The 22838-nt window shown below is 36.4% G+C and overlaps 1 protein-coding gene across 2 annotated transcripts; it reads right to left on the bottom strand.

Annotated features, from left to right (window-relative positions):
• Positions 1-306: 306 nt before the first annotated feature.
• On the bottom strand, positions 307-16299 carry LOC145242556 (uncharacterized). Of its 2 annotated transcripts, XM_080105642.1 has the most exons (3): positions 16214-16295; positions 5310-5387; positions 307-3152 (listed from the first exon to the last, which is right to left on the bottom strand). In XM_080105642.1, exon 3 carries the CDS (start codon positions 2912-2914, stop codon positions 2177-2179), a length of 738 nt encoding a protein of 245 aa, XP_079961768.1. In that variant the 5' UTR covers positions 2915-3152; positions 5310-5387; positions 16214-16295; the 3' UTR covers positions 307-2176. The 2 variants fall into 2 exon arrangements, with proteins under 2 accessions (XP_079961768.1, XP_079961767.1); XM_080105641.1 differs by lacking the exon at positions 5310-5387 and having other exon boundaries at positions 16214-16299.
• Between the last annotated feature and the right edge of the window lie 6539 nt (positions 16300-22838).

The following is a 22838-nucleotide window of genomic DNA, read 5'->3' as shown; positions in this document are numbered from 1 at the left end:
TTCATACTCCCATAAAACTTCTTCCTTTGGAGGAAGCCGGTTAAACCTGTATAGGGTTAGTGCCATTTCCATTTTTCCAATGGTTGGGATGTCATACAGAAGAACTTACAAGGATCTTTGAGATTATAAAAGGTTTCCTGTATGAAGTGAAAAGAAATAAAAAAAACAAAACTTAGATGATGTCAATCTTAGAGAGAGAGATTACAAAAAGTTTTGGTTCTTGTTCTTATATAAAGAAACAAAAATGAAGAAAAATCTGTATGATGTGCATATCTGTGATGAAACCAAAATATATTCCAAAAATCATGTAAATTAACCCAATAGTTTTATTTTTATAAAGAAAACACTGAGCAACAATTTTTTTTACTTTTTAAATGTTGTCTAGATTTCTACAACTGATTTAGGGTATTTTTGTACCGCTGAATCAAGAAATGGCATCCGTTTTTCTCCATCAGGTCAGGTTTTTGTGCTAAGTTGACTTGAAAAAAAAAAAAATCAGATCTCGTGACAAAATCGATTACATTTTTGTGGCATTATCAGCTAATCTTTGTTAACACATATCTTCTTAAATATGTTTTGAAGAAAAAAAAGGTTTTGCCAACAACATATATTGATAACCTGATAGAAACATCGATTACTGTAGACTGAATGGTGAGCATTGATAAACGTAAGTATATGTAAATTGCATGTCGCTTCACCATTGTTCAAACTTCAGGGCTTGAACTTCCATTTCTTTAAACACCTGGAATGCTCAGCAGCAGAAAGGTCTCTCTTCAGATTCCAACAGTAGTCATCCATCATGACTCTATCCCAGCATTCCTGATACCTGGTCTCCATCTATTTCAAGTTCTCCTGCAAGTCACTCATTGAACCCAAGTTGTCAGAAAACCGGTCAATATTTGAAATTAAATAGTGTATCCGTACGCTCATGTTGCAGCCCACGTTTCTGAAAACAGTGAACATCTTATTGACAAGTTTTGCGTAGTTTCTGGCCTTATTGTTGCCAAGAAAGTTCTTTACTACCAGAACAGATACCTCCCATGCTTCCAGTTCCACTTCGTTGAGATTTCGAACTTTGGATCTCTGATGAGCTGCCGGATCTGAGGACTGTCAGATGCCAGTTTTCAACTTCTCCATAGTCAATCCTGGAAAAGTCTGACACAGTCACCATCCTTTCTTGACAATCTGCTTGATTAAGCTGAACGTAATGTACAGAAGAGGGAAGAGTAATCTGTCTCTGTTCACCAGAGTGTCATTGATGATATTTCTTTCTTTGCAAGGTACCAATTCCTCCCACACAGGCCAGTTCTTCTTTGTGTAATGCTGAGCATGGTGCTGCACCAATTTCTGAAAGATTTCGAGGTTTTAGGACTAATTCCTTTTTGACATAATTCTATTGGTTCTGAATACTTCTTGTCATTAAAATAATCATTTCCAACCAAAACAATTATTCAAAATGTTATTTTACGCTCACCAACTCCTAAAATGTTCCGCACGTGTGTAAATGTGAACAAAAATGCAAAAAACGTGGCCGTAGATCAAAAGCTTGACCGAATTGAGCAAAACCAACGTGCTTTTTGGATTCAGCGCATCAGATGCGTCATAACTCAGCTGTAAAATACAGACAAAAAACTTTTTTGTTAACCAGCGAAATCATATTTGTAGGCATGATTTATTGTACAGTTATCTTCCTTCTTTTTGTGGCATTGTTTTCAAGATGCTGATGCGAGATAGTCTCTTCTCTCTTACTCAAAATTTAATTTTCTTTATAAAAATAACAACTACTGGATCAATTTATGTGTTTTTTTTTTAATTTGTTCTTTTTGATCTATCACTGGTACGTACATCATACAAATTTTTCTTTATTTTTGTTTGGCAGGTGTGTTTTGATTTAGTAATCCAGGGAGCCAAGGAAGTTTTGATCCGATTCTGTTTAACAGACATGATCGATGAAGATGATTAAAAGATGAATAATGGAGATTACAATTGTCTGTGTTCTGTCTTTAGATCGATCCAATGGTTAGGATGCCAAGTGGAAGAACTTACTAGCATCTTAGAGATAGAGATTATAAGAAGCTTCCCGTGAAAAGAGGGGGGGGGGGCGGAGATAAAAAGAAAACTTAGAGAGGGTCTAACTTCACCAAATTGCAGAATAAAAACAAACAAACTGCGCTACTCAAGAGTTGGTGCCGCAACATTTCCATTTATGTAAAGCAAGTTTATCCTTCTGTGAAAAGCGCTTTCCGCAGTTCTCGCAGTTGTGAGGCTGCTGTTTGCCTGTGTGCGTCCTGTAATGTACGTTCAGCGTGTCCTTGCGCGCAAAATGCTTTGAACAAAAAATGCATTGATAGGGCTTTTCTCCAGAATGGGTCCGCTCGTGGATCAGCAATTTGTCCCTTTGACCGAATCGTTTGTGGCAGTAGCTGCACGGGTATGGCTTTTCGCCAGAATGCATCCGGTGATGCACGTTTAGCGTGTCCTTCCGTGCAAATTGCTTCGAACAGATGTTACATTCAAATGGACGCTCACCCGTATGAGTTCGTTCATGAATCAGTAACTTATCCTTTTGAAAAAAACGCTGCGGGCAGTAACTGCAGCTATATGGCCGAATGCCACTGTGTGTCTTCTCATGCACCTCCATCGTACGGCGTCGTAGATACGGGCTTCCACAGATGGGGCAGTGAAACGGCTTCTGACATATCTCCTCTCCATCGAATCGATCACTCGCATTTCTCCGTAGATAGAACTGTTTTGAGTTGAGCGGGTTGGCACTGAGTGGGCCAGTGTTTATGTTGAGCTTGCTGTCTGTATTTATGCTGAGCGTCGGCTGTGTCGAACGTGCAGCAGGTGAGTTCTTTGTAGGCTTCCCACTACCACTGTTGTGCATGTGGGACGCTTTCTGTGATGACGACATATGCGGATATGATGGGTGACCAGTTGGAGAAGAAGCTGATGTTGAAGAAGGGAGCAAAATTGGGACCCTTAGTTTGGAATTTTGTTGGGATTCTGCAGTTCTGTAATCTTGAGGGTTAAACTGCTCATTGTGGCTAGGACATGACAGATTTAACCATAAGGTTTTTTTGGATGTGTTCTTTGTTTCATTTCCAGATAGTCCCGTTTAGGGTGCAGGCGAGGATCCGTTCAGCTGGAATCTGAAAAATATAAAAAAACAAAACATACAGTATATTATACAGAGGTACAAAACATTATTGATAATTTTTTAAATATTTTTTCACTTCAGAACCATTTCAAGTATGTAATAGCAGTAGAGTACAATGTTTTTGTGTATTATTAGTGCGTTTGAGCATTGGAATATTAGAAGAGAATGACCTGCATCATGATGATTCATGCCAGATTTAAATCTTAATAGCAGCTCTATGTTCCTCCAATACTTTTAAAGAAGAACTTTCTACTATTTTTGGTCCAGAGGTACTTCATAGTATCTGCATGAATATCCAAAAGAAAAAGAGTACCATAGCAGTCACAATTTTTCCCCATATTGGGGTACATGTAAAAAATTTAAAAATCTGATAAAATCACATAAAAATCTTAATTTCTGGGCAAATCTGATGCCATTTTTGGATTCCTCAGGTCAAAAAACTTACCTGAGCAAATTTTTAGAGTCACATCATGTCCCAAACTGTATCAAGGACTTATGTATGATATGAAACGAAATTGGAAATTAAAAGACGTTTCAATTATACCAGTCATCATAGGAGCAACTGGGCTTCTGAAAAAGAACTTTAAAAAGTACATAGCAAGCATACCCGGTGAACCAAGTGCAAGTGAAATACAAATGATTGCACTGAAAGGGACGGCTAGAATCCTGAAAAGATCTCTTGGTTGGACTCACTAAAATAGGGGTAAATGTCAGACATCTGGTTGGATGTCCCATCCCCTAGAAGAAAAAGTTTAAGAAAAATGAAAAAAAAAAAAAGAGAGAAAACAATCAACCTTAGTCGAAGTTAGTGCCCCCCAATGATGCTGGGTTAAACCGAGCTGAGACGGAAAAGATAATGAAATACTAACGTCAGTATGACATGAAAAAAAAAAAATTGGAATCTTAGGAAGATCTCCATCATCATATGAGCACTTGTTATCAAGGTTAAAATGCTAGTCAGTGGTTGTAGTGTTAGAAATTTCTAAAAAGTTTTTTATTTTTATTACATGGTAGTCACCACTTATCAAGGCCCAGAAGCCACTCAGGGATAAGGGTTATTGCGTGTACAGTAATCAATAGGATAATATTGCGGTAATCGTTAGTAATGGAGATTTGATAAGGAGTCTTACTTAAGAGGCGGTTTATCAGGAATTTGTTTATGTCGGACTTGAAGACATCCAAGTTGTAATCAGGTGGGAAACAGGCAAACGGAAGAGAGTTTCACAGGCGTGCACTTCTAGGAAAGAAGCTTTGTTCATGGAATTTACGTTTAGGTTTAGGCACAGACAAAAGAGTGGGGAGAATTGACAGTGGTTTCACTTTGTGTCAACACATAAGTCAGTTTTTTGTGGAGCTTGTAAGTATTGGATACACAAGAAATGCAGTGAAATTAATGGGAGATTGAGAGGGGATAACCAATTTGCATGTGAAAAGGGTAAGACAACAGAGATGGATGAGAACTCAGATATGGAGAAAGTATATTTGAATGGCAAAGCTATTGAAGTTGTCCAGAAATTTTGACATTTTGGTGATATCATTGGAGCACAGGGTGGAACAAGTGCTAGTGTGATTGCAAACCTTCAAACTCCTCGGCCTAACATTTGCAGGCAATATGAACTGGAACAAATACATAGAGGACATTGCAAAGGCTGCTGCAAAGAAGGTAGGTTCCCTCTATCGAGCTAGAAGACTACTCAATCTGAGAGTATATTGTACCTCTACAAGACCACCATTCACCCATGTATGGAGTATTGTTGCTACATCTGGGCTGGTGCATCTACCACTAGTCTCTCCCTCTTAGAGAGGGGCCAAAAAAGAGTTGTCAATCAAATCGGTCCCACTTTATCAACTAAGCTCCAGCCCCTGTCCCATTGCCACAATGTTGCATCACTGCTTTTTTTACAAATATTTTAATGGAATGTGTTCTGATGAACTCGTTTCACTTGTACCCCCTCGACGTACATATCCCCGACAAACCCGCTTAGCAATAAGACCTCACCCCTTCAGTGTTGATGTCCCTAAATGCCAGAAAGCTTTCTATTCTAATAGTTTCTTCCCTCAAACAGCTAGACTTTGGAATTCCCTTCCTGCTGCCTGCTTCCCTAGCTGTACTGATGTGTAGAAGTTTAAATGTAACATAAACAAATACCTTGTTAATCTTTCCTAGACATGGCCCCAAATAGTAGCCGCTTACATCCAAGTGGTGATATGCTTTGTAAGGTGAACACTGAGAAAAAAAAGAAAAACAAAAACAATTACATTGAAAGCATTGGCAGGACCGCTGTGAAGAAGGTAGGTTCTCTCTACCGTGCTAGAAAACTACTAACACCCGAAAGTATCCTATAACCTCTATAAGGCCACCATTCGCCCATGTATGGAGTATTGTTGTCATATTTGGGCTGATGCATCTGCAACTAGTTTCTCGTTCCTAGACAAGGTTCAAAAGAGAGTCGCCAATCTAATAGGTCCTGAACTGTCATCTAAGCTCCAGCCTCTGTCCCATCGACGAAATGTTGCATCCCTCTACCTGTTCTACAAGTATTTTAATGGTGAATGCTCTGACGAACTGCAAGCACTTGTGCCCTCACAACGTAAACACCCTCAACAAAACCGACAGGCAGCTAAATCCCACCCCCACACAGTAGAGATCCCTAGATGTAAAAGAGCTTTCTACTCCAGTAGTTTCTTCCCCAGAACCGCTAGATTTGGGAATTCCATTCCAGGTCCCTGCTTCCCCAACTGTACTGACATGCAGAAGTTCAAGTGTAATGTGAACAGACATCTTGCTGCCCAACTCCTTACATAGTACCCCAGTAGCTGTTGCTCCTGATAGTAGCCCCCTACACCAAAGTGGCAATGTGCTTTGTTTGGGGTGAAAATGTAAAAAAAAAAAAAAAAATTTTTTTTTTAAGTTAGGAATGAATTAAATAAGTTTAGGGAACTTTTACTATTATTAAACAAACGAGCATTATCAATGTTGACCAAAGGAAGATTCTATTACATATGTGTATGCAATATGAATATGTATGAAGGTGAAACCTGGTCAATTAGAGTTGAAGATATGCATTGCATGGAGAAAAATATGAGAATCATACAAAGATTGTGTAATGTGAGGGTCAAAGACAGGCTTAGATCTGATGACCTTAGAGGAATATGAAATCTAGACAATATAGAGAGATGTTTGCAGAAAAGGAGACATTGATCATATGACCATGCTGAAATAGATGAGTTCTTTGGGTAGTAGATGTAGAACAGTTGAGGTAGCATGTTTAGCTCAAAAGGGATGGCCAATGAAAAGGTGGGAGGAAATAAAAAGAGTGGATGAGAGAAAGAGGAATGAATGAAGACCTGGCCAGAAATAGCTTAGGGAAGAGCACTATTGTGTGTCCTTATATTAAATATACATCGACATAAATCAGCAAGATCACGTGACAAAACAGCTGCTTCTGGAATTATCTTTGGTTCATGTTTTTGTCTTTGGCAAATATACTGACAACAATATTTCCAAGAACTTCTTCGACTGACCTAAGATTTGTGGCAAACATAAAATCTGTAACATTTGTACGTTACATATGTTACGGCCGGGATTTAGGGCCCAAACAACTCAAGGCTGATTAGCTTAAAAGCAAAAAATACAGGTGGACATATAGGATTATCATAGTAGACCCGATTAAAATTTTTTATCCTTTTTTCCCTCTATAGGATTATCATAGTAGACCCAATATCAAAGTAGACCCGATTAACAGTATTTTAGGAAAAAATTTTATCCTTTTTTCCCCTCAAGTTTATCTTTATAACTTAAAAAATAAGTGTAATCACTTCTTCTCAAATAATATTCTTAAACGCATACTCATCGCCATGGTCATCGGGGAGTTGACAATGGCTGAATGGTTAACGACATTGACTGACAACCTGGTTGTACAAAGTTCAACTCCAGTTCATTCCACATAAGCACTTTCACTGAGAGATGCTAGCAATCTTCATGTGGTTCCTCCCATAGGTATCTGATGTCTTTCTAGAAAGAATTCTAATTTGAAAGATATCAGGGAAACGAAGGCCAACAATAATCATCTAATTCATATGAAATGAACGATACTCAACAACAATCATTATCATCGGTTTAAGATCTGTTTTACATGCTAGCGTACGTTGGATGGTTTAAAAAAAATTGATCTCCAAAATAATCTATTTCTGCCCAGGTTTTTATTTATCCCTCTCTCTTAAGCCAATTTTTATTATTTCCTCCTGTTTTTTTTTTTTGGCCTTCCTTGTGAACTAAACCTGTTACCTTAACTGTTGCCAATAGCTCTCAATCTCATCGATTCTTTCAATGTGACCAAACAATCAAAGTCTCCTGTTCTGCACATATCTTCCTATATTGTCCAGATTTAATTTTCTTTTGAGGTCATTAGAACTAAACCTGTCTTTTTAAGAGTCAGATTGCACATCCACCGTATGATTTTCCTCATATCATTTCTCTTCATGCAACCTATGTCCTCAACTCTCATTAGCCAGATTTCACTTCCAGACATCACTGAAAATGTGTGATTTTAGAAATAATGCACACAACATTGCCAAAAATTTATTAGGAATTATTTCAGACGGAGCATACAAAGTAGTCCTTGACAGCCTCAAAACTCATTACCCCCTGATTTTATCTTTTTAGTCCTCACATTCAAAGTTTTAGACAAAGGGGGGATAATTGCTGCTTTCTGGGTCAACTGCTGTTTATAATCAATGATTGAGCTGGCATGTACCTCCCTCTCACTACAGGAAGATGAGACACAAGGTCAGAATGTGTGAATTGAAAAACCATTGCAGTAGAGGCACGTGCACTCTGGCCTACAAAAATGCCTAAGCAAACCTGTTGGTTTTCCCTAATAAAAGTGTCTCAATCGATACCTCATCTCAAATAGAGATGATAAAGCCTGAGAGAGTGGATGTCTGGGAACTGCATAGAACCATATTTCAGTTAGACAGAAATATGGTCACCATCTCAAAAATAGTCCAAACTATTGGAATGATTATCAAAGCCGTACACTCGACTGGTATGAAAATTACAAATTCAAGTTCACCTCCTTGTTCAATGGTATGCAAAGATTTCAAACCCTCTCATAATATTCAGCGTCAATTGTTAGTATTTCTTTTAACTAGCTTTGTTAACTATTCACCTAAAAATTTAACAAAAAATATCATAAAAATTGAATTTAACTTGAAAATCTATATAAAAAATAGTCCAGTCCATAAACTGCTGAAGTATCTAAAGACCAAACTAAACCGACTTTTTCCAAATGCAATTTATGTAAGACAGCCGGAAAAAGCCGAGTCAAACCGAGCTGCCATCAAACAATCAATTAGTACTGACTGAAACAACTTTACCTAAGGACATTTTTTGACGCTTCTACACTAATCTGACTAAATTTTGGAAATTATAATACTGAATTCCACATGAAAACAATGGTATCTACGTATTTTTAAGATATCCAAAAATTACAAAAATCGATAAGGTAGAAAATTATTTATTAAAGAAAATAAAAAAATGGAATTTGATGAAAACGATCATACGACACAAGAGAATTCAAAAGGGAGGTCATTTTCCGTTTCGATTTAAACAAGATGGCAGCAATTTTTCATCTGCCAACAGGATTAAAGTTTTTTTTTGTTTTTTAATAATTCAGTAATATTCAGGTAATTTTGACTGTATAATTTGGAAGCTACCATTGTAACTTATTAGAATTGACAACAAAAAAAATCAGTTGAGACCATTGTTTTTTATCTGAAAACTCCATTTATCAACTACAAAATCTCGTCCCAATTCTGTCGAAGCGTCCATTTTTTTATCATAAAAAATAAATAAATAAAATTAACATGGCTCGGGATGGTATTTGTGAAAATTACATAATTGTGCTTATGTGATTGGTTTTAGTTTTATTAAGGTTTACAATTGATTCTGTTAGAGAAATATGAAAAAAAAAAAAAAAAAAAAAAAAAAGGTTATATTGTACGTATCCGATTTGGACTGAAGATCTCCGAAAAAAATTTTCCACTTAATTTGATCGAGTAGTTTTTTTTTTACAGCGGAAAAACATTTTTATGACAGTACATTGAAGGTAGCCATGTTTGAATTTTTTTAACACGCCACGGGGAGATAACTCAGTTTAAAGTGACGATACTCCCTCCCCATCTTTAATACTAGCTTTTCTTTCTAAAAATCGAACCTTTTTTTCAGTATCATAACAAATTGATCTTTCGCTGTAAAGAAAATAAAATACTTGATGAAATTTAGTGATTTTTTTTTTTTTTTCGGAAAACTTCATTCCATAAAGAATGCGTACAATATAAACTTTTTCGATATTTTCATTTTTTAATGCCTTGATTAAACTTTACAAGTACCTATAATTTAGAAATTACTCTGTTTATGTTTACGATTACTGCTTTCATTTCACTTCCGGTTGCACTTTCATTTTTAATTGATGTTTATGGTATCTTTTTGTTTATTACATTGTTAAGTAAAAGTACAGAAGAAGTAAATGAAACCCCCTTGTCCATATCAAGGCACGGATACCGGTGGCCGTGATCAAGAAGAGTTTTCCAGTGCATATTCAGAATTGCACTTATGGTAGCAATCTAAAAGTAAAGAACATACAGAAATATCTGTATTGTTACAATATTTGTCGGATAATGGGGTATGATTCCGCACAGTCGGGAGATTCTATTTATAAATGATGCTGCTAGGAACTGACGAATCAAATTAATTCACGTTCTGCTGCCAACCAATCAGAAACCAGAATTGCTCCATAAATATTAAACCTTCCTGTAGCAATTTCGCATGTTTTTTTTTTTTCATCTCGACATGGAAGAATCTTTTGCTCTGTGGATTCCAACTCGAGAACTGTCTACTGCAAACCAGTCAACTGCCAGAACTTGTGTAGAACAACGAACCATTGGAAACTGTTCTGAAACTAAACATGGCTTACACTTCTAGATGTATGATGTATGCATCAGTCATAGAACAAAGATAAACTATTCAAAAAATATCTTGATCAAGTAGTTTTTTTATTTAAGAAAATCAAATTTTACGACTAAGCAAGTCATAGTGTTTTCATCAGCCATGATGAAATCTGATTAAATAAGGGAGGCAATTGTAAGAAACTATTTCTCACATTCCAATTTACTCCCTGCAGAGGCAAAAGAATCCACAAATACAAAAGCCATACCTTTCAAACTCAAAATTTATTCAAAAGTAACAGCAATGAAAGTTTATTGGTTCTGGTATTGTCCATTTGCAAAACGGTGGCCAGTTTTGCCTCTATAGCATTAGAGCCGGTAGTATGAACTCCTATTGTTGGAGTGCTAGTTCTTTGCTCCTTAAAAGGATCCATGTATATTCATGGTGGACTCTGCAGGAATGTTGGCGCTTATAATTAGGCATAATGCGAGTCACTTGGGATTTTAGTTGAATTGAGATAAGATCCAATATTTGGTAAATAAACCGTGAAGAAATGTTCATGAATGTCATCCTGTAATTAGGATAATTTCAGCAATATAAAATTGTCTCTACTTGTAGAGATGTAATCCTTTGTTCACCTACAGTTTGGTAATACAACCTGAAGAAATTGACGTAGCTCCCTTCACGTGTTGGAGCTGCTGAACTGGAGTCCATCCCTTGCCGAGTTCCTGCTTGAACTGAAAAACAAAAGCATAATACAAAAAGGGCGCCAAGCAATTCACTTGACTCATTCAAAATTAACCAATCACGGCCGACCACCAAACTACGTGGGCGGCCTAAACAAAAAAAGATGGTGAATGTAAATGAATTTCTCACACAACTAAATTCAAAGTGTCAAGGTTAAAATTAGCCTTATGTGCAATAAAGTTGGTGTTTATGCACTTTTGTTACCGTGCTATTTTTTAAAATAGTATTTTCAAGTTAAATTCAAGTTTTATGATATCTGTTATGTTAAATTGTTAAGTGAAAGTAGATAATAGTTAGAAAACATCCTCCTCTCCCAATGTTAAGAATGGCTTTCTAAATAATGTTATTATTTCAGCACGGTAACAAAAGTGCATAAGTATTGTAAAGTTTAATAGTAAAATCGCTAAAAATCGTAAATTTTAGTCTTCTTGGCAGACTTATACGAGAGTGCCCCCTTAAAAATGCGAGTTTTCACCTTTTAAGGTTTTTTTTCAACGATTATATTGTCGGATACAAGAGAGCCTTCTACTCCAGTAGTTTCTTCCTCAGAACAGCTAGACTTTGGAATTCCCTTCCGGGTCCCTGCTTCCCAGACTGTACTGACATGCAGAAGTTCAAGTGTAACATGAACCGACATCTTGCTGCCCAACTTCCTACACAGTACCCCTGATGCTTATGTCCCTGATAGTAGCCCCTACAACAAAGTGGCAATGTGCCTTGTTTGGGGTGAAAATGTAAAAAAAAAAAAAAATTATCAGATTACAGACTTAATTATCATATCAGCAGAAAAAAAAGTTTGATAAAATATAAATTTGAATTTTAAGAAGGGGGTTCACACTTTCTCGTTATAACGTTCTAATCACGTGACACGTCAGTAAAGAAATGGAGAATGAGTCAGGTAGCAATGAAGTAGAATTTTATAACGAGAAAGTGAACCCCCTTCTTAAAAGTTAATTCTTTTTCAAAATTTTTTCTGCTAATATACTTAAGTCTGTAATCTATGATAATCGTCGGAAAAATTTTTTTTATAAAAAGGTATAAAACACATATTCTTAGTGGGTGGGCACTATCATACAGGTCCGCCAAAATAATTTTTTGAAATAAAATATTTCTATATGGTTTCGTATTTCGTTTCATGCTCCGTGTCTTCCGTTCCATTCCATAACTTATCCAAACCGTGTCCATTTCCAGCGTCTTAACTTTGAGAACTGAATTTTTGGATTTAACTCTTTTTTATTCAATTATCTGGTGAATGTACAGAATAATTCCAAAACGCCTTCCCTCCTCACGTTAAGGATGGCTTTCTAAATAATAATGTTATTTCAGTAATCAACCATCTCAACAAAAATAACCTTCTTAGTGACACTCAATATGGTTTCCGTTCTTCTAGATCTACAGCAGATGTGCTTACAGTTATATCTCATAGGATTAGCAAATCTCTCGACGGAGGCTACCTTTCTAGGGCAATTGCTCTTGATATATCTAAGGCCTTTGATAGGGTATGGCATAAAGGTTCACTTCACAAGATCTCTAGCTATGGTATAGCTGGAAATATCTTCTCAATTATTAAATCATTTCTCTCTGATAGGTTCATAAGAGTAGTAGTTGAGGGGCAAAAATCAGAAGCTCACAGTATTAATGCTGGTGTCCCTCAGGGGTCCATCCTGGGCCCAACTCTTTTCCTGATCTACATTAATGATCTTCCAAATCACATCCTTACATCATTTGTAGACATTTATGCTGATGACACTACCATTTATGGTAGCACATCTAAGACAGTAAACGACCAAGTTCTCTCAGAGTCTCTCTCCTCTGACCTTGAGCACGTAGTACAATGGGGAAAGGAGTGGCTGGTTACTTTTAATGCATCTAAAACCAAGCTTCTCTCTTTACATCATCAACATTCTGATCCACATCTGGCATCAATTGAAATGAATGGCTCTCGTCTTCAGGAGGCCTCAAGTTTTGACAAGCTTCTGGGCTTGACCATTACTCCTGATCTTAAATGGAACACGTACATCAAATCTGTTGCCAAGGCCGCTGGACAAATGGCGGGATCTTTCTATCGATCCGGTAGATATCTCACTGCTGATGCAATTCTCTATCTATATAAGAGCCAGGTATGTCCAAGGATGGAATACTGTTGCCACATCTGGGCAGGAGCTGCTAGAAAGGACTTGTCCTGCCTTGATAGAGTTCAAAATAGACTTTGTAGCCTCGTAAGAGATGTCCTTTTCTCTTCCCTGCAACCTCTATCTCACAGAAGAGATGTTGCGAGTTTGTCTCTGATGTATCGTTATTTTCATGGAAAGTGTTCGACTGAGCTTCAGTCTATGGTCCCCACTCGCCAAACTTTCACAAGAAACACTCGTCTAGCTGAAAACACTATCAATAATTCTCCCCACTCTTTATCTGTGCCTAAACCTAAACGTAGATTCCATGAACAAAGCTTCTTTCTTAGAACTGCACGCCTGTGGAATTGTCTTCCGTTTTCCTGCTTTCCAGCTGACTACAATATGACTGTCTTCAAGTCTAACGTAAATAAGTTCTTGATGAGCCGTTCCATATAAGTTATCAAATTTACCGAATTTTCATTACTAATGATTACTATATTGTCCAATTTCTACTGTACACTCTTTAACCCTTATCCTTGAGTGGCCTCTTGGCCTTGATAATGTTGTGATGCCTGTGTAAAAAAAAAGGGGGGAGGGGTTACCAAGTGCACTTATTGATCCGTGGTGAAACAATAACGTTATTATTTAGAAAGCCATTCTTAACATGTGGGAGGGTGTTTTGTATCTATTCTGTACTTTAACCTTACAATTTAATAAAAACAGATATCAAAGAACTTTAATTAAACTTGAAATTACTATTTAAAAAAAATAGCGCGATTCAATAAGTGTTCTAGCACCTATTTCAGCACGGTAACATCAGTGCATAAGTACCGATTTTTCTGTATTGTTTTAAATAGTATAGTTCTAAATAATAACGCTATTATTTAGAAAAAAATTGTTTTAAATAAAAACATTCTTAACATGAAAAATGGAGCAACCGGAAATAAAGTGAAACCAGTAATTGTAACGATAACCATTATTCTACTACTATGAACCGGAACCGGTATAATTGTTATCTGAGAAGTGTGTCAAACTGATGTCCCATTCATTGGTGTTATTGTATTAGTGTTACTGAAATTGGAGATTAAACGGAAAATAAACTTCATTTTCTTGGCGGAAATAAATGACAAGTTTTCATTTAGTTTCAAACGAATCTAATTAGAAAATAAATATATTCTCGGCGATATTGAGTGAGGGGCCAGGAGGGTTTAAATTTGGGCCATTTTTAACAATAGCCAACAATAATAAAAGGGGGTAATTTTTGTATATTTTTAAACAATTAGTATTGTCTCGCCTGGTTTTACGGCGAGTTCATAATAAATAAAACGATTTTAGGGACCGGCAAAAAACGAACAACGTGGGATTTTTTTTGTTTGTTTTTGTAACAAAGTGCGCTAAAATAAAATAAATAAGCTTTTGTTTAGGAACGGGGTTGTATGTTTTCTGCGGTCAAAATTCTCTTTTCAGTTTTGGAAAGATATATATATTTTAATTCTTATTTTCATAAATAAACATTTATGAATTTTTTAGCGGTCCAAAAAAAAAAAAACTATTTTAAGAGTCACGGAAAAAAAAGAAGAAAAATAGATAAACGAACCTTTAAACATTTAACGATCGGTTATTTCTATATTATTGTCAGCATCAGAAGAAATAAAACGATATCGTTAGAATAAGACATTACAAATAAATAAAAATAAAAACAAATCTTAATGGGGGAAAAAGCTATTATTTTCCTATCGGTCAAAAATGCGAGGTTGTGTACGTTTTCAGCGCCTCAAATTCTCTTGGGTGAAAAAAGCGCGTCAGTTTGATACGGTCGTTCCATTTGTAATTTTAAAATTACATTGCAATTGAAGATATTACAAATATCCATAAAGATTTCATTTAATATCGATTCATTTTTTTTTTTTTTTAGAGCGTGTTGTGTTTTGTTTTTTTTTATTTGCTTACACACGTTTATATTGTATCTGACTTTAGGGTTAGTGTTAGGATTACTTAAATCTCTCTCTTCGCTTATTGCGTTGTTATTTCTCTTCAAAAATGAAAGTCAACAAAACAAAATAAAGAGTTTCCTTAAAAGACATATTCAATATTAAATTAAATATTTTTTACATTGTTTACTTGCTAATCATCTAAAATTGTAACGTAATTTCAAAAATATAAATGAGAAAAAAATAAAAAATGACGATACTTTGAAAAGAGACTTTTGAATAAACGTACAGACCGGTGTGGCGGTGTAGTAAAATAATAACTTTGTGCCTGTGCATTTGTTACCGGGCTATTTTATGTTTTATTTATTTATTTTTGCTAATAGTTTTTGGGGGGTTTTTTTTCAAATTAAATTTTTATAATTTTGTTCATTAAATTGTTAGGTGAAAGTACAAAATCGTTACAAACCACCCTCTCCGATGTTAAGAATGGTTTTCTAAATACCGTTGTTTAAGCGCGGCAACATAGATGCAGTGCACAAGCACAAATAATTTCTTTTTTTTTTAATATTTAAAATTGATCTTATTTTGATTTAAATTTCGTGGCGCCCCCTCCAAAAGTGATTATTCGAACGATACTGTTTTATTTATTTATACTATGAATTTCAGAGCAATGGCATTAAAACTGTTATATTAAAAAAGAAAAAAAAAGTATTTTCATATTATTCTTTTTTTTTCTCTCTCTCGCGATACTTTTTTATGCATATAAAATAATTCCTTTTATTAATTATAAAATAAATAACGAATTAAAATATCTAAATTAATTTCCAAACTAAAGTTAACTTAAATTTAGGAATGAAAAAAAAAATGTTCGTTTTGTTCAAGCACCTGCCTTTTTTATCAGGGTTTTTTGTTTAAGTGCGTATTTATTTGTTTATTTTTGTAGAGGGAAAAATGAGATTTATGCTGTTTTTTTTTGTTTTTTTTCGTTTGTTTGGTTTTTTGAAAATAAATAAATTTAATAAATAGAAAAATTAATTTAAAAATAAAAAATTAATTTTCCATTCGTTATCAAGAATGGGAATAAAATTCATTAATAATATTACGGAAGAAAATGAGATAAAAGATTTAAATTATGGCTTTTATAAATTTTTTTTTTTTTTTTTCAACAAAGTGCCCCTTCCCCCGTCTTTCTGCGATTCTTATTGACTGTTCAATAAACACGATTATATTTACTTATTCAAAAATTCACGGGAAAGTGAAGAAACATGCAATAATAATAAGCAATAAAAAAAAAAAGGAAAAGAAACTGTACCAGATTTAACGTGCGATTGCCGACTCAATTTTTAACTTTATCTATTTGTAGAAATACAATTCTTAATAGTGGTAGTCAGAGTAGATACTATGCAAGGAAGGGGGAGGGAAATTAAGCTAAAGGGAGATAATCGTTTCCATCAGGCACAAAGAAGAATTATCTCCCTTACTGAAAGATACTGAATGCGGTATTATGGTGACTGTATGTTAAGACATTAGATCACTGAAGTTAAACGATATTGAACCTGATCAGTACCAAATGAGTGACAATTTCGGAATATTAGATTGCATGTACACGAATGATTTTATTTTCAGTTTCTTCTCTGAGGTATGTACGGCATAAGCACATTGACACACCGGTTCTCATTAGGTTACCGAAGTTGAGCAACGTTGAGCCTGGTCAACGCTGAGCCTGGTCAACATTGAGCCTGGTAATACTACCTCTGTTGAAGTCTGTGGATGGGTAACTAATGGAAATGCCAGATGGGTGTTCAATTTGGGAATACCAGGCGCTGTATGTAGGGAGACGTTGACATCTCCCTGCAAGAGTTGCCAAAAATCTAACATCGTTATCTCCCCTAACATGAATATACATGCGACTGGGGACCGTTTGTGAATTTCATACTCCCATGAAATTTCTTCCTTCAGAGGAAGCCGGTTAAACTTGCCTTAGGGTTAGTGCTGCAGCTTGTCTGAGAAAAGCATAATTCTTCTCAACGGGGAAACTCTAGAGGAGGTTGATCACTTCAATTACTTGGACTCAATGTTTGTCACCATGAATCAGGGTTATGATGACATTGATCTCCGAATCAATAATGCTCAGTACACTTTCAGTTACCTACAGTCCTGCCTGTGGTCTCTACTCAAGATCACAATAAGCATGAAAAATTTGGATCTATCAAGCGCTTGTTCAAACAATCCTTCTCTATGGCTGCAAGGTCTGGCCGATGAGAGCTGCAGATCTCAAAAGGCTAAAAGTGTTTGACTAATACTGCCTCTGCCAAAGTCTGTAGATTTGCTGGCATCATTTCATCTTTAATATCCAAGTCGAACGTGTTGCAGAATGATCCCCCCTCAACCAATCTCTTTTAAAAAGAAGACTTTAATAGTTCAGCTGTGCTGTACACTGCAACCCAGAAGAGTTCATCCACAAAGCAAAGCTCCAGAATCACTCCAAGGTTGGCAAAAACGACCTGGAGGCCTATTGCATATTAGGACTTTTGGGGTCTTGCTGAATTAATTGAGCAAGAAGATTATTATTCCTTCTTTGTGTACTGGGCCCATAACCTGTTAAGTGTTGAGACATTATGTTAAACAAAGATGGTGGTAGTAAATCAAATCGGTGAAGAATCAATGCAGTCACAATTTCGAGTGTTGAGTAATTCTTAGTAACAAAGATGGCGGCAAAAAATCAATGTAGTCACGATTTCGAGTGTTGAGTGATTCGTAATAACAAAGATGGCAGCGAAAAATCAATGTAGACATGATTTCGAATGTTGAGTAATTCTTAGTAACAAAGATGGTGGCAAAGAATCAATGCAGTCACGATTCAGTCATTTCAAGACAGAGGTTGACAGCAAACTGAATTGAATCCAAAATTCGATATTTTTTATAATAAATCTGAAGGCTTCTGATTGATTGATTGTCCTAACCATTAGTTATAAGTAAGATTGTCGGAATCATTGAGGTCTACCTAGATCGAATGTGCACACAAGATAGGGAATACGGTGGCCTCTGGATGGAGGACACCAAGAAAGCCTTTCTGGCTTTGAGAGGAGTGCACGAGTCCGAGTGGGAGGCACACAGGTTGCCCTGAGATGAATGCCCCTTCTACCATGAGTGCCGGCATGCGCTGAAGTTCCTCTTAAGAGTTAAGGAAAGCCTTTCCAACGCTCTATTGTTGTCCCAAAGGGGATCATATCGGGTTCTAGTGAGAGGATTCGTAAGGGATGTTATCGGTGAGGGGCTCCCTTTAACGAAGAAGCAGCTCCTCTCAATCTGGCCTTGGCCGCCTGGGTCGGGATGCCTCACTAATGATGAGGCCTCCTTGACCTGGCTGGTAATTCGGATGCTCTCTGGGTCAGTAAGAGACTTCACTCAGCTGGCTTAGCTACTTCGCCTATTTGCAAACGGTGCGGCGATGAGGTCGAGACTTTATGTCATGCCTTCGTTTATTGTCGCATCGTGGTGCCGCTGATTGAGTTTGTTACAGGTCTCATGGTTCGCATACTGAACACATCGTCATTAACTTTGGTTCTTATCAATGTCTGTAGTAATTGGGCACCAACAATGGATAAGCTTAGAAAAGAATTGTGTTTGACTTTGTTAGCAGTGATGAGAGCTGTTATGTGGAACACGTATGAAAGTGGTCTACGGATCTGAGAACTTTGCTCCCCTCGATCTTATACGAATCTCCCGTTATCATTTGATGGTTCATATCAAGGCCGAGAGAGTTGGACTCTCTTCATCAGACTTTGTTGAGGGTACCAGTTGTGCGTGTTTGCAGTGTGAGAGGAGCAAGCATTGACTGGTACTTGGATGTGCCTTAGGCAAAGAATTTTGGGACCCAAAAACGAACGTCAGCTTTGACACGTTTTTAAGTCAAGAGCAGGTCACACCTTTAGACTAGAGTAGGACCAGTTTTTGTAGGCCTTTGTGTTCATAACCTAGCTAGTGTGTGATAGCGATAATTAGGCTCCGATTTTAATTTGTCCCGTTCTTCTTTTGTTTTTTTTTTAGCCCCACTCCCCTCCCCAATTAGGTAACAGGTCGCTTGATTCGCCAGAGATGTGGGTTCCCTTTCAAAGTTTTCGTAAGAGGTGTATAAAATAAAGCGTTCAGACTCGCATCATCCTTTCGACTGGCGAATCAGCGCATCTGCCACAGTTTAGCAGCAGGGGGGTCTTTTGTTACTAACATTGTAAATATTTCATCTTTATTTTGTATAATAAAATTTTTATCTCACCCCCCCCCCCTCTTTTTTCTTATGGGTTTTAATTAGTTTATCATGGTATGATGTTCTTATGGTGATTGACGAAGGATTTATACACGTATGAATGTAGTATTGTGGTGAAAGTAGAGTGAAAGTAGGTAATAGATTAGATTAGTTAGCATTAGACAGCAAAGACCGTCCCTCGCCCTCCCCCCATGTTCGGCCTTGTGCCAAATTTTTCTTTAAAATTGTAGTTTTGCTTTTTAAATGAAAATAAATATTTACCCTTATCAGTAATCAAAAACATTTTAACAATTATTATCATGTTGTTGATTTAGATTTGTTTTAAAAAGAAAAATGCAATTCAAGGGCAAATATGGTTAAATGATGTTTTAGGAATTTAACTTGACTAGATTCTACAAACTATAACAAGAATGGATTTTAGATAAATAAAAACAAATATGTTTTCAGAAAAAGGAATATTAGTTTTCATAACTAGCACACACAATAATTTAAAAATAGGTCTGACCTCTAGAGTCTGGTGTAGTCTGATGTAGAGGTAATTTAAAATGACGTGAATCTTAGGAGAGAGCTTGGAAAGACACGTATCAGTTAGTCAAGGGTTGGAAGTCAATTGAAAAAATCAGGGAGAAGACAGTGGAAACCAGTGAAGTCAGAACATTGTAATCTCCGAAATATTGAATAAATGTTATATGAAATATAACTTGTGTGGTGTCATCTTTCGAAGAAACAGGTATGTGAATTCGTCCTGGTTGTTACTGTCATATTAAATGTTTATCAAACTCTTAAATGTTTAGAGACTGTTGCGGACCAGGATATAAATATCCTAACTCGCTACAAAACAAAATAATGAAACGAATGGAATGAAGGAAACAAAACTCAATTGCTGGATAAAATAAACATGTCGTTTATTTTCTGTCAAAAATAAAATGGTTTAGGTGTAACACGTGTTCATTCAGGCGTTGACGACTACATGCGTGGAAAAGAAATGGATGAAGTCGAGGACGAGAAATGGCCGTCCCGCACGTAGAAAGGAAAATAGAAAGGGAGTGTTTGCCTCAGCAAAACCGTGCATTCATGATAGCAGTCGTCCACGTGGAAAAGTCTTCAAACCAAGAGCTATGGACGCCAAACTTGCTTGGTTGATGAACCCAGGCAAAAAAGGAAGAAAAGAGGAAGTTAAATAATGTTGTGGACTTTTATATCGGGGTGAGTGTTCTGACTGCGCATGTCTAGAATTCCTTTCAGGGAAAGTGACGTTTCGCATGTGTGCGTACTTGTGCGCGTATGTGTGCGTACATGTGTGTGTGTGTGTGTGTGTGTGTATGAGGATGTGTATATGCATGCGTGTGTGTGCGTATGTGCGTGCGTACATGTGGGTGTGTATATGTGAGGAAAAACATGTTCGAACAAGACTCTGTCTATTATATACACTACTCTTCTTCTTCATCAAAAACATTTGTCTAACTCTTTATCAAAAAAAAAACATTTGTCTTCTCTCACCATTTAAAACTCCCTTCGTGTACAAGTATTTGTTATCCTCTCAAAATAACATGTCGACATGTCCATGTCATCGTTTCAGTTCAGCTCAAGCAAAACATTGTTCATCATAAAAGTTATATACACCCTGTCTGTCGGTTTATATACACCAACATTTGTTCATTGATAATTTCATACCCCGCTGTCCAACAGGCCAGCTAAAGATGTGGTTGCACACCAACAAAGCAGACGTTTAACCGACTTCCGATTCACATGTCTAGTGTTTGTCGCTGGTCCAGTGAATGGCTGCCCATGGTTATCTCGACTGCTATGAACTGTTGTGTATGGTCTGCAGTCATCTAGGGCGCTATGTGTTCTACAGGCGGAGCCGGCTCAACCCATACTGAGCTAATGTCCCTATTTACAATGCCTCCCCAGCGTCGTTTTTTAACGTGGAGAAAAGGAACAAAAATAAAAATTGTCTCAGTCGTGAAGGATTTCTCCTCCACTGACAGAGAACAAAAAATTGAAGTGCAGCATCTGAAGAACAGATACTACACTTTGATCTTGTCCCGAAGGCCAATGTCACCCCAAGTACAAGTAAATAAAGGTGTCCATAAAGTTCGTGTGCCCTTTAAAAAATTTATAACTTTATTTATTTTTGCGATAGAAATAATCTGTAAAAAATGTTATAAAGTTTCATGTATCTAGTTCTAAGTATAGTTATTGAATAATTTTTCGCTACAAAATCAGTCACAATTTTTAGATAAGTAAAAAATAAGTAAAAAATATTTTCTTTTGTTTTTCAGAATCAATTTGATCCCATGGCTTCAATTGAGGAAAAAGTAAACTGTGTCCTTTGGTTGGCTGAATTGAAATCTTCTATTGTTGTACAAAGAAAGTTTAGAATTGAATACAATAAAAAAAGCACCTCATAGGAACACCATTGTTAAATGGATGAAAAAATTTAAAGAGACAGGCTCTGTCCATGATAAACGACAGTCAGTGACGAAAGTGTTGCTTCCATAGAAGAATCCTTTACTGCAAGTCCAAGAAAGTCTGTAAGACGGGCATCATTGGAGCTCAGGCTGCCAAAGTCTACTGTGCATAAGATTCTTCATATGAAAGCTTACAAAATTCAATTACATCAACAGTTGTTAGAAGAGGATTATTATGCACGGCTAACTTTCTGTCACCAGTTCAATGAAAAACTTTGCAATGATGATGCATTTGTGAGTAATTTACTGTTTTCTGATGAAGCAACATTTCACATTAGTGGCAAGGTCAACAGGCATAATTGCCGAATTTGGGGAACTGAAAACCCAAATGAAATTGTTGAACATGAAAGGGACTCCCTTAAAGTTAATGTGTGATGTGCTTTGGGAATAAATCGAATCATAGGGCCATATTTTTTTGAAGATCGTGTTATTAACAGTGACAGCTACTTAGATATGTTGCAGAATTACTTTATTCCACAATTTGAACAATTAAACTTGAATGATGATACAGTGTTTCAACAAGATGGAGCTCCTTGTCACTTTGCTCGGCGTGTTAGACAGTTTCTAAATCAGGAATTTTCTAACAGATGGATCGGAAGAGGTGGACCATTTCATTGGCCTCCACGTTCGCCAGATTTGACTCCATTAGATTTTTTTATGGGGACATGTGAAAACATACATGTGTATGCAACCAAACCTAGTTCATTGGAAGATTTGAAAGCTAGAATAACTAATGTGATTTCAGGCATTACTATAAATCATTTGGCAAATATTTTTTGTGAACTGCAAAATCGTATTACCCTTTGTATTGCTAATGATGGAGGGCATGTGGAAAGTTAAATAAAATTTCAATAAAAGCTTAAAAAATATAGATTTACTTCTTTCAAATCTATTTTACAGATTATTTCTATTGCAAATACAAATGAAGTTATAAATTTTTTAAAGTGCACACGGACTTTATACACACTGTATGTAACCGGATAGCGACACCTCTTTGCAAAAAATAGCATTTTTCACAATCGAATTGCAACTGACAACTACAAAACAGTTTTTTTTTTTTTTTTACATGGAGGTCACCACTTATCAAGGTCCGGAAGCCACTCGGGGATAAGGGTTATTGCGTGTACAGTAATCAATGGGATAGTATCGTAGTAATCGTTAGTATTGGAGATTTGATAAAGTGTCTTACTTAAGAG

The sequence above is a fragment of the Euprymna scolopes genome, chromosome 21, assembly GCF_053919585.1.
Source record: "Euprymna scolopes isolate OS-2025 chromosome 21, ASM5391958v1, whole genome shotgun sequence".
Classification (NCBI taxonomy): Eukaryota; Metazoa; Mollusca; class Cephalopoda; order Sepiida; family Sepiolidae; genus Euprymna; species Euprymna scolopes.
Note: the sequence above shows the minus strand (reverse complement) of the source record. Positions and strands in the feature narration are given on the sequence as shown.

What these genes read in the sequence shown, in the direction of transcription:
- LOC145242556 (XM_080105641.1), bottom strand. Translation starts at nt 2,914, where the DNA reads ATGTCGTCATCACAGAAAGCGTCCCACATGCACAACAGTGGTAGTGGG.